We start from the raw sequence: 12,240 nt of genomic DNA, 5'->3' as shown, positions 1-12,240 counted from the left end.
ATCATATGCTGCCCACTGTATAAAACCCTCAGAAATGGGTGCTGTCCACAGGAGTTTGCTCTCAGCTTGGCATTAAAGGCTCTCACCCGCTCTCAGGCCTCACCTGCCTCCACTTGCCCTCTGGCATTTGGGCCTCAATGAACTTGCCGAGTTCTCCAACATGAACTTCTCTTCTGTCCTTCAGGCTTTTGTACACACCGATCCTTCTGTTGGATCACCCACCCTGTCATTCTCCTTCAAAAGATCCAAGCAACTTACAATGCCCAGTTCTGGTTTTGGCTTTGGACCAAGACAATCCTAGGTTCATACTCAGGCTCTGCCAGCCGCTGACCAGCTATGTGACTTCCTACATATCCTGAATCCCAGACTCAGGATTATCATAAGGATTCAATTACACCATGATCATGATCAAATCCCTTACAATTATACAGTGGAAGTGACAAATAGATTAAAGTGATTAGATCTGATAGAGTGCCTGAAAAACTATGGACAGAGGTTAGTGACATTGTACAGGAGGCAGTGATCAGGACAATCCCCAAGAAAAAGAAATGCAAAAAGGCAAAATGGTTGTCTGAGGAGGCCTTACAAATAGCTGAGAAAAGAAGAGAAGCGAAAGCAAAGGAGAAAGGAAAGATATGCCCATTTGAATGCACAGTTCCAAAGAATAGCAAGGAGAGATAAAAATGCCTTCCTCAGTCATCAGTGCAAAGAAATAGAGGAAGACAACAGAATGGGAAAGACTAGAGATCTCTTCAAGAAAATTAGAGATACCAAAGGAACATTTCATGCAAAGATGGGCACAATAAAGGACAGAAATGGTATGGACCTAACAGAAGCTGAAGATATTAAGAGGTGGCAAGAATACACAGAAGAACTATACAAAAAAGATCTTCAAGACCCAGATAATCACTATGGTGTGATTACTCACCTAGAGCCAGACGTCCTGGAATGTGAAGTCAAGTAGGCCTTAGGAAGCAGCACTACAAAGCTAGTGGAAGTGATGGAATTCCAGTTGAGCTATTTCAAATCCTGAAAGATGATGCTGTGAAAGTTCTATACTCCATATGCCAGCAAATTTGGAAAACTCAGCAGTGGCCACAGGACTGGAAAAGGTCAGTTTTCATTCCAATCCCAAAGAAAGGCAATGCCAAAGAATGATCAAACTACTGCACAATTGCACTCATCTCACACGCTAGTAAAGTAATGCTCACAATTCTCCAAGCCAGCCTTCATCAGTATGTGAACCGTGAACTTCCAGATGTTCAGGCTGGATTTAGAAAAGGCAGAGGAACCAGAGATCAAATTACCAACATCCGTTGGATCATCGAAAAAGCAAGAGAGTTCCAGAAAAACATCTATTTCTGCTTTATTGACTACGCCAAAGCCTTTGACTGTGTGGATCACAACAAACTGTTGGAAATTCTTCAAGAGATGGGAATACCAGACCACCTGACCTGCCTCCTGAGAAACCTGCATGCATGTCAAGAAGCAACAGTTAGAACTGGACATGGAACAACAGACTGGTTCCAAATAGGAAAAGGAGTATGTCAAGGCTGTGTATTGTCACTCTGCTTATTTAACTTATATGCAGAGTACATCATGAGAAACGCTGGACTGGAAGAAACACAAGCTGGAATCAAGATTGCTGGGAGAAATATCAATAACCTCTGATATGCAGATGATACCATCCTTATGGCAGAAAGTGAAGAACTAAAGAGCCTCTTGATGAAAGTGAAAGAGGAGAGTGAAAAAGTTGGCTTAAAACTCAACAATCAGAAAACTAAGATCATGGCATCTGGTCCCATCACTTCATGGCAAATAGATGGGAAAACAGTGACAGACTTTATATTTTGGGGCTCCAAAATCACTGCAGATGGTGACTGCAGCCTTGAAATTAAAAGGCTCTTGCTCCTTGGGAGAAAAGTTATGACCAACCTAGACAGCGCATTAAAAAGCAGAGACATTAATTTGTCAACAAATGTCCATCTAGTCAAGGCTATGGTTTTTCCAGTAGTCATGTATGGATGTGAGAGTTGAACTATAAAGAAAGCTGAGTGCTGAAGAATTGATGCTTTTGAACTGTGGTGTTGGAGAAGACTCTTGAGAGTCCCTTGGACTACAAGATCAATCCAGTCCATCCTAAAGGAAATCAGTCCTGAATATTCACTGGATGGACTGATGCTGAAGCTGAAACTCTAATACTTTGGCCACCTGATGCAAAGAACTGACTCATTTGGAAAGACCCTGATGCTGGGAAAGATTGAAGCGGGAGAAGGGGATGACAGAGGATGAGATGGTTGATGGCATCATTGCCTCAATGGACATGAGTTTGAGTAAACTCTGGGAATTGGTGATGGACAGGGAGGCCTGGTGTGCTGTAGTCCATGGGGTCACAAAGTGTCAGACACGACTGAGAGACTGACCTGAACATTTAGCATGACGCCTGCAATATGGCTGTTAATTAAAAAATGTTCTTCTCTTCCTCTCAGACTCTTTTAAAAACTCTTACCATCTGCACCTTGTATCTGTTCCATAGTGTTCACCGTGTTGTAGTTATTTATCATTGTCCTACTCTAGACTATGAGTTGTTTGGGGTCTAAGAACAGCGAATCCTCAGGACCTAGCACAGGGCTTGGTACATGGAAGTCCTTAATGTTTGTATATTGAGTGGATAAGACAGAAACCCGTGCAAGACAAGGAATGAGCTTCTGTGTAGAGAATTCTCTTTGCTGGGGTGTTTCACTCTCTGAGCCCAACAATCCTAAGCAAGATTTTCCTCTTTGGTGGTTAGGTGTCCAAGTGCTCACAGAGCCTGGTACATACACATGGCAGCTGATCAAGACATGCCAGAAGGGACACCAGGAGCAATTCAGTACTGGCTCTACCCTGGGGGGGCCCACAGCCATCCTTTCTGGGGCCCCAGAAGTCAGACACAGTTCCATGCAGAAAAACAATGCCAACCTGCCTCCTGATGCATTGTTCTGTGCCAGTGTGACTAACAGAGGATCTGAAGAGGGAGGGACCCCGCTGTGATGCTGAGAGGGAGTGGAGTGGGCCCGGCTGCTGGAACAGGAAAAGGGTGGTCAGGACAGATGGGCCCAGGGAACTCTGTCCAGGCACCAACCAGTCTGGCCAGGGCTGGTGAGGTCAGGTTACTTTTTAAAGGACCAAGGCTTCTCTTCCAAATAGAAAGACAATACTTTGACTTATTTGCCAGGCACCCTGAAGGACAAATGCAGTGAAGGGCCAAGAGAAGGCAGGAGAGCAGGAGCAGCCAAACCCGGGACCACTGTGAGGACACCTGGGCTCCAAAAGCTTCCCTCTCACTTATATTCTCCTTCATCCTCCTGAGGCATCTCCAGGGAGACCCTGCACTTCTGGCTTTGCTGAGACAGCTGCTGAGAGGAGTGTGGACTTTGGGGACAGCTCACATTTCAGCCAGGGCACAACCACTCCGAGATTCAGTAGAAGACGTGAAGAGAATTCTATGCTGGTAAACACTTCCTCCTCACATTCTCAGCATGAAAAGCCTTGGAAACAAGGACCCCAGACACAACGGCCTCTTAGATGAACCCCAGGGCTTGAGCCCCGTTTATTCGCATAACCCAGAGGTTTCTGCAGCAGTAGCAGTCTCAGACCAGGGGCAGCCCCTCCCTCCAGCCTCGGCAGGTCCAGAGCAAGACAGACACCAACCACAGTTCAGATTCCTTTCTCTGAGGCTGAGGAGACCATCTCCTCCACTCCCTTGTCCCTAAAAGATAAGGTCTGTAAGTCTGTACCCCCACCCCGATACACAGTCTGCTACGGGTTAAGCACCAAATATTAAATGAAACCCATTAAACAGGGTTCTTTCACCACAGACACAAAGAAGACTGTGATGCAATCAAGGAACTAGCCAGTCTTGGAACAAGTGTGCAAGCTTCCTTTTTTCTGACTCATGGGAGAGTCTGCTCCAGGAGCCTGACCTGCATGTCATCCCAGGGAGACTGGGGGCCTTCCAGGGGAAGACTCTGCCTTGGCCCTCTTCCATGGCTATAAGGATGTTGTTCCTGCAGGGACCATCCAGACCTGAGCTCTGAGTAAGGCAAATAGGCTGATACTGTCGGGAAGGGCGTCTAGGGCTTATGGCCTTTGGGTGCTGACTGGGGGTCGAGGGCAGCCACAGGGCCAGGGGAGTGCGGGCAGGCTCAGTAGGTGAAGCGCATCTTTGGCGAGTAGCCCAGTTTGTCCAGGCTGGGGTGGCAGGCCAGCTGCACCATCGGGGGTGGCCCGCAGAGCAGCAGCAGCACGTCTTCCCCGGGAGCGGGCAGGTGCTCCCGGATCATGTCCACAGAGACGAAGCCCTTGCTGTAGGCCCAACCTGCACGGGGAGAGGAGAGCACCACCTTCCAGAGCCGTGGTGGCCGCGGAGGGCAGCGTGGGCAGGGGAGGGTGCTCCGGCTGGACTCCTCAGAAGGCCTCCAGGTGCAGCAGCACCAAATGGTCAGCGGGACAGCCAGCCTTGTCAGCCCCGGTCAACAGGAACAGCAGGGAAGGGTCCAGGGGAGCACTGTGTCCGTGCACTCGGAGGCTGGCAGCATCAGGGGGTTTCACTGAGACCAGAACCCACGGCAGGGGGAACCCTGATCTAGACATCCAGCAGTGGGAAGGTACCTTCTGGGGGGTGATCCAGGGTGAACCAGAGCTTAAAGCGGCCGGGGTGTCGGGCCTGCAGCTCCTCCAAGTCCTCTCGTAAGATGATGTCCTTTTCAGTCTGAAATGAAGAGGAGAAACAGTCTTTAGGAACCTTCTCAGATTCCGAAACATAAAAAATTCTCTGCTGTAACAACTTTCTGACCAGGAAAGAAAAGGCAAGCAGAAGTTCCAGGGCATAAGCAAGGCTTTGAGGGGTTAGGATGAAGGGAAGGCGGGGGAGGAGCCTTTGTGACACAATAGAAGGAATGAAGACGGACTGTGTAACAGGGAACTCAAGGAGCCAGTCTCTACACTCTGCAAATGTTTCCTCTTTCTCTTTTCTCAGGGGAGGAATCTGGCTCAATGCTCTGTCCTGCTTACTGTAGGGAGGACCCTCTACTGCACCAGGGCCCTGGGCAGAGGCTGGGCCAGCGTACCCATCGGGACCACCCACCCCACACAGTAACCATGAAATCCCAGGACTGAGAAAAGCGAAGCAACCTGGTTGGCAAACAGCAGAAAGCACTGGGTGGGATCTTCTGGGTCTTTCAGGATGGCCCGGATCAGCTGCAGCATTGGAGTGATTCCTGCACACAGACGCCCCACAGTGAGACGCGAGGCCCACTTCCCATCCCTGCCTGTGAGCTGCCCGACTCGATCAGCTTAATTCTACTCAGCCCTTAACTCTGCTTTCCTTCATGTCCTAATATTCTGTGCTTCTGCTGTGACTTCACAGCACCGACATTTCTGGACAGATGTGCCCTTTATCCCAGACTCACTAAATTTCCTATCTGGTAGGTGACTTGGGATCAGGTGCTTAGTGTTCACATAAGTTCATGTTGTTGAAAAAAATACTCAAAGTGAAAGTCGCTCAGTCATGTCCCATTCTTTTCGACCTAATGGGCTCTAGTCCACGGAATTCTCCAGGCCAGAATACTGGAGTGGGTAGCCTTTCCCTTCTCCAAGGAGATCTTCCCAACCCAGGGATTGAACCCAGGTCTCCCGCATTGCAGGCGGATTCTTTACCAGCTGAGCCACAAGGGAAGCCCTCATGTTGTTGAAATCCTTCTAAAGAACCAATCCAGGAATCCCCTGAAGTCCACTGGAGGGTAGGGCTTGTGATATCCCAGATGACTTTAAGCACCTACTGACTCCGTGATGAGGGTCCTAGAGCCCTGGACTTGCAGGTTAAGTACCTGAGCTTTGGAGCTGGGCAGAGCTGCTCACTGACCCTGCCTCCAGCCATGCAGACAGCATTCAACCTCTCTGAACCTCCGTTTTGTCATCCCTAAAAAGGGAAGGCTCATACCTACGTCACAGATACATATAAAGAGCCCAGCACAGTGTCTGACACAGGCAAATGTCCAGTGCTAGTTTTCCTTCTCTCCACTGTCCTATTCCTAGCTGCTTCTTTGTTCTTACCCAAAATTTATTAGATTCATTCAATTTGAGGTCTTGGGAGAGCCCACCTGATCTTTCTCTCATACTGTGAGTTAAAAATAAATTTTCGGGGGGCTTCTACCTGATTGTGATTTTGTTTTGCAGCACCCGGGGAGCTCTAGGCATTGCTGGGGACCCCCCAGTTTGGCCATGATTACCAAATCTTCTGAGGGGCACCCGGAGCTGTCACAGCCACGGTCACAATGGAGGGAGGGAGGGGGCAGCCCTGGGGCCAGCACCTGTGCCTCCGGCAATCATTCCCAGGTTCCTGGCCACGCGCGCTTCTGGTGGAGCCTTTTTGTTGGGCTGGATGTTAAACTTCCCTGAGAGGTTGAGTGAAGAGATGCAAGAAAGAACAAAGTCAATTCAGCGAAGTAAGAAAACAAATGCAGAGTCGAAAACACGGCCCAGGCCAGCTCAGCAGCTGCTGTGGAACCTGATCCTGGGGCGGGGGTGCTGGGCCAGCCCTGACAACGAGGCGCTTGCGGGACAATCAGGCCAGGCCTGTCTGTCCCACATGATGAGCAACAGTGAGTCATTAGCTGCCTCCTGCAGAGGGTCACTCCCTGCGAGGGCGACAGGCACGGGGCCAGGTGTGACTCTACCTCCCCAGTGGCCCAGAGCAGCGCCCAGGCTGCCTAATGCACCCGCTGTTCCCATGGGAAGGGCGAACGCCGTTGTCATCCCTGGCTCTCTGCAGCTTGGCCTGGGGTGAGTCTCTGAGGCAGAGCGGGAGCTGTGCGCGCCTGTCAGTCATCCCCACGGCTGTCATGGCTGTTGAACTGTGCGGATGCGGAACTGATATCGGGCCACGGGGCTGCGGAAAATGCCTTTGTCTAACACCAGGGCTGTGTTCACAGGCGGGGCAGGCAGGCCTCACCCATGTGCACGCACACACAGAGCCACACTCCGCAGAGAGGTCCGCGGGCACCAGAGTCGTGGGGGTGGGCCGTTACCTTTTCCGGCATAAGTAAGCAGCCCGCTTGGCCCCCGAAACTCCACCACGTCCCCAATCTTCAGGCTATCCAGGTACTGAGACATCTTCCCTCCCTCAGGGAATTTGGGGTGCACACCCTTCAGATAGACCTGATAAGACAGAACGGAAAGAACTTTATTTGAATGTCCCTGGCTTCTGAGTCCCCCGGTGACAGAACCTTCCTGAAGCTGGGCAGGGATGACACCAGGGCTCTGTCTTCACGTTCACAAAGGACGTGCACCGCCTCCTATCCAACACATCTTGGAAGTTTCTACAAAGCTCAGAGGGAGGAGGACAAGGGCCCCGGGGGCTCCTTCTGACCCTCTTACCTTGATGACAAGATCCACGTAGCCCTGGTCCTCATCGCTGGTGACGGGAGTGTACGGCCTGATGACCAGGCTGCCGTCGATCCGGGCAGAGAGGTAGACATGTTTGCCTAGGGACCACGTGCAGAGCTACATGTGGACCGGCTGCACTCGGGCTGCCTTTCAAAACACTCTGGGAGGTCTGAGACGAGAAAAGCATCTTGCTCCCTACTGGGGTCCCCGTGAGCTACCAGGCAGGGAGGATTCAACCCTTTGAGGCCCTAGCTGGACCCTTCAAAAGCTGCCCTCTGCAGAAACTCTTATCAGCGACTGCCAGGACCTTAGTGGAGAGCTGAGGGTCTGGGCAATGGGGAGAAGGGCAGAGTTTTCTCAGGAGCAGTATTTGCTCAAATCCTGCAGGAAGGAGGGGGGAGTGTTGAGTGCTGAAGATGTCTGCGGGCACCGAAGCCACGCCCAGAGTGGCCCAGGGCACCTCACAGCCTGGTGGGGAAAGGGGGACACAGTGCAAAGGCACCGGAAGGCAGGAGTGTGGTGCAGGAGACCCCAGGAGGGGAGCCACCCTGTCAAGACACCAGGGAAAGGAGCCCACGCCACCCTTCTTACCCACAGGCAGCCCCAGAACGTGGTGAGCCGTCGGCAGGGCAAAGCGGAACCTCTTGGTGTTGTGGTTCACGGTCTGGAGGACAGATGACAAGCGTCTCACCAGGCAGGTCTGATGCGGCCAAGGCTCCCGAGCACCCCAGCCACAGTCTAGCGGAGCTCCGGCCCCGCCCCTACTCCACAACTCACCGTCTTGTCTAGCAGTCGCAGCTGGTACTTCTCATTGGGGTCCAGGAGCGTGACCGGCGGCCGGCGGGACCTCCGCACCAGGTAGGCGCCCAGAGCCACGCCGAGCAGCGTCAGCAGCCCCACGCCCAGGGAGGCCAGCAGGACCGGGCTCTGCAGGCAGAGGGGGCAGTGACCGCCGCGCTGGGGAAGAGCCCAGGGCGCGGGCGGGGGCGGGCCCCGGCGACCTGCGCCCCAGGAGGGCTAGCCCGGACTCCGGCCCAGGGGCCAGCCGAGGCCCGGGGGCAGCCTGGGTGGGGCCCCCAACCCAAGCGTGCGGCCCCGGGACCCCGGCATCCGGGGAGGACGTGAAGCCCTACTGGGCGGGGCCGGCGGCGACTATTTGTTTTTGTAAATAAACAACCTGAGTGCCGGGTCCCAGAGGGGGCGGAGTCCCCCGGCGCGGGGTACGGAGCAAGGGTCTTACCGGCTGCAGCCCCATGACGAGAACCGCGGAGCCCGCCGCGCAGCCGGCCGCCGGATCCCACAATGCGCCGCGGGGAGGGAGGGGGCGGTGTGGGCGGGGGCCCGAGGGGGCGGGGCCTGGATAGGAGGGGTCTGGGGCGGGGCCGATGGGCGGGGGCACCCGGCGCCCCACCCCTTTCCCCCAGACCCCCCCCCCCCCCAGCCCCACCCCGAGGGGCTGCCGCTCCAGCCCCTCCTCCCCAGCCTTCGGTCAGTGGCGGCTTGGACCGCTCTGGCTCCAACAGGCAGAGTCCTGTCAAACATAGACACACACCCCGCGGGAGCTGGAAATCTCAAGCGTGCAGATGCTCAGCGAGAGACAGGCTCAGTAGAGCTGGAGGGCCTGCCAGTAACTAACGGTTGTGTAGTCACCTTGGTTTCTCAACAGGCAGAATTTCAACCGGAGGATCCACAGTCTGGCCGAGTCTCCTCAGGAATGACAGGGGCAACTTCGTTGTCTGCTTCCGTGACTGGTTTTGCTCGCAAGGCCAGGCCCTCCGGCCATCAGGCTCATTCAGGAGCTCACTTTGGGTCCAGGTCAAGATTCTCCAGCTTCCCGGGGTGGCTCAGTGGTCAAGAATCGCCTGCCAATGCAGGAGATGCAGGTTCCATCCCTGGGCCAGGAGGATGCCTGGGAGGAGGAAATGGCAACCCACCCCAGTATTTTTGCCTGGAAAAGTCCATGAACAGAGGCTCCTGCTGGACTGCAGTCCATGGGGCCACAAAAGAGTCGGACAGGACTGAGCACTTACCGGGATCTGGGTTCTCCTGCCTCCAGGGCCGAAGACCTGGCTTTGGGGGTAGATGAAACTGAATCAGAACCTGGACAACTTACTCAACCTCTCTGTGATTCCTGTCTACAGATGGATGGGTGCTATTGTCTTGTCTAGTTCATAGGTTGATGTCAGACCTAAGTGAGACATGTAAGGTACTTAGCGTGTGGCCTGTCACAGAGCAAAGCTCTCAACAGGCGTCAGCTGCTGCAGTGACTCAGCAGACAGTACTGATGCTCGGTTAGGGATTACAGCTGAGCTCTGCTGGCAGGAGAAGCCTGGGACAGGAGGAGTCAGACACAGATGCTGACAGCCTGGAACACACGTTGGCCAGGATGGCCATTCTCTCTAATACGCAGTTCCCAACTGGAATGGCATTTGCCCTTGATATCTCCCGAGGCTTGTTTCCTTGGCTTGTAGATGCCCATCTTCTCACCGTATCTTCACGTGGTCTTCCCTCTGTGTGGGTCTGAGTTGGCACCTTTTTCTGTTTGGTCAGACAGTAAATATTTCGGTGGCATACAGTCTGTGTAGCAACTCTTCTACTTTGCTACTGTAGCATGAAAGCAGCCATAGATAATACATAAATGAATAAAAGTAACTACTTTCTAGTGAAATTTTATTTACAAAAACAGATAGTCGATCCTCATCCAGCATTACCAGAAACCCTCAGATGAACTGATACTCAACCCCTTCCAGACCCCACAGAAAAGCACTCAGAGACCTGTTCTGGTGGAGGGGGGCAGAGTGGTGGCCAGACTCTCCAGTCTGGAGCTGGACACAGAGAGACACTCCCAAGTGACCCAAAGGACACCAGCTCAGGTGATGAGCACTGACCTCCAGGCTCCCCAAGAGATAAGTCACCCAATTCCCACCCATCCCCTGCCATCCAGACCCTCAGAACGGCCTTCACTAGACTGGACAATGGGTGGTGAAGCTCCAGGCTCAGAAGAGCTCCCTAACTCCCTCCTCCTGAGATGACCTCCCTTCTCCATCAAAGCCCTCATACCTTCAGCGACTCTGAAGGACACTGATTGTCTCTATGTCCCATTGATTTTCCTCTTAGGTGACTCTGCTGGGCTTCTCCTTTGAGCAAAGTGACTGGTGGGAGAAACTTCCATAGTCAGTAAGACTTGGGTATCAGCCTCAAATGACACAGGGGGGGACTGCTGGTTTTGCGGTCCTTTAGGGATTTGTATTCAGAGAGGGCAATGGTACCCCACCCCAGTACTCTTGCCTGGAAAATCCCATGGATGGAGGAGCCTGGTGGGCTGCCGTCTATGGGGTCGCACAGAGTCAGACACGACTGAAGTGACTTAGCAGCAGCAGCAGGGATTTGTATTAATGGGATCATACAGTACGTGGTCTTCTGTATGTAACATCTTTTTTGCATTGTTTGTGAGATCTATCTGTATTGTTGTGATCACAGTTTATTCATTTTCATTGCTGATTAGTGTTCTGTTGTATGATTAGATCAAATTTGTCAATACCTACCTGTTCTAGTACTGATGTCCATTTGGGTGGCCTCCAATTTGGGGCCGTTACAAATGATGCTCCTATATACCTTGTCCTCCGTGTCTTCTGGAGGCACTTGGATCTCTGCTGAGTGTGTGCCCAGGAATGGAATTGCCCCACCGAGAGGTGCACCGTGTTAGAGGCAGTGGATTCTGCACACAGTTTTCTAAAGCAGCTGTGGTGGTTTGCCCTCCACTAGCAGAGAGGAGAGTTCTTGCTTCTCTACATCGGAGGCTGACAAACACTTTGTCTAAAGGGCCAGACAGTAAATGTTCTAGATTTTGTGAACTATAGAGTATCCGTCACTGCTATTCAACTCTGGCCTCGCAACACGAAAGCAGTGCTGGACAGCGTGTAGAAAAGTGACTATGGCCGAGCTCCGACACAGCTGTATTGGTGAAGCGGTCCATGGGCTGTGTTTGGTCCACAAGCAAAGGGCTGGCTGCAGTTTACCACCCCTCGTTCTACATTCTTTCCGACGTGCGGTACTTCCTAACTTCAGACGTTTTGATGTTTATTTGCAGTTCTTTGAGGAAAAGTGAGAGGACCTCCTTGTGAAACACTTCCTCATTTGCAGGGTTCCTTGTTGAGGTTTTCGGCCCATGGGGTTGCCTGTCTTTTTCTCATTGATTTCTACTTGTTCTTTATATATTTCTGGGTGGATAATCTTCGTCTGTTACATGTTAACAATACTCCCATGTGTAGCTTGCCTTTTCTTTCTCTTTATGATGCTTCTTCATACGCTGTTAAATTTGGCCTATATTGAAGACATCTTTTCTTATATCTTCATTGTTTTTTTTTTTTTCTATTTTTACTAAATTCTTATGATGGATGCTTATCGTTTTAATTTTTAGTCTCGTTTATTTTATTTATTAGTCTCACTTATTTTCACTTAAGACTGTAAATTTCCTTCTGGAACAGGATTAACTGCATGACCCAAGTTTTCCTATTAGTAATTCCATTATGATTCAGCTGCAAATATATTCTAACTTCCGTAATGATTTTTCTTTAGCTTATAAATTATTTTGAAATATGTGTTTATTTTTCAAGTCTGGGTTTAAAAATCTTTCCTTTTGTCATTAATTTGGAGACCAGGTGGGTTAGAAGCTAATGTGTCGCCAGAGGCCTTGGAGCGCCTCTCCAGTTCTCTGGGACTTGCTGAGCCGCCGCCTGGTTGGTTTCCATGCGCGTTTCCAGTTTTGTGTTGACTGTGTAGTTCGCGGTATTGTTGCTTAGCTGATTGTCT

General features: G+C 51.8%; 1 protein-coding gene across 2 annotated transcripts; it reads right to left on the bottom strand.

The window, feature by feature from the left end:
• Positions 1–3,563: 3,563 nt before the first annotated feature.
• On the bottom strand, positions 3,564–8,754 carry CYB5R1 (cytochrome b5 reductase 1). Of its 2 annotated transcripts, none has more exons than XM_019976658.2 (9): positions 8,669–8,754; positions 8,206–8,355; positions 8,020–8,092; positions 7,420–7,526; positions 7,071–7,200; positions 6,354–6,437; positions 5,176–5,261; positions 4,654–4,753; positions 3,564–4,360 (listed from the first exon to the last, which is right to left on the bottom strand). In XM_019976658.2, exons 1-9 carry the CDS (start codon positions 8,681–8,683, stop codon positions 4,188–4,190), a joined length of 918 nt encoding a protein of 305 aa, XP_019832217.2. In that variant the 5' UTR covers positions 8,684–8,754; the 3' UTR covers positions 3,564–4,187. The 2 variants fall into 2 exon arrangements, with proteins under 2 accessions (XP_019832217.2, XP_019832218.2); XM_019976659.2 differs by lacking the exon at positions 3,564–4,360 and adding an exon at positions 4,387–4,570.
• Positions 8,755–12,240: the final 3,486 nt, after the last annotated feature.

The sequence above is a fragment of the Bos indicus genome, chromosome 16 (genome assembly GCF_029378745.1).
Source record: "Bos indicus isolate NIAB-ARS_2022 breed Sahiwal x Tharparkar chromosome 16, NIAB-ARS_B.indTharparkar_mat_pri_1.0, whole genome shotgun sequence".
NCBI classification, from domain to species: domain Eukaryota; kingdom Metazoa; phylum Chordata; class Mammalia; order Artiodactyla; family Bovidae; genus Bos; species Bos indicus.
The sequence above is the reverse complement of the archived record's forward strand: the minus strand, read 5'-3'. Positions and strand labels throughout refer to the sequence as shown.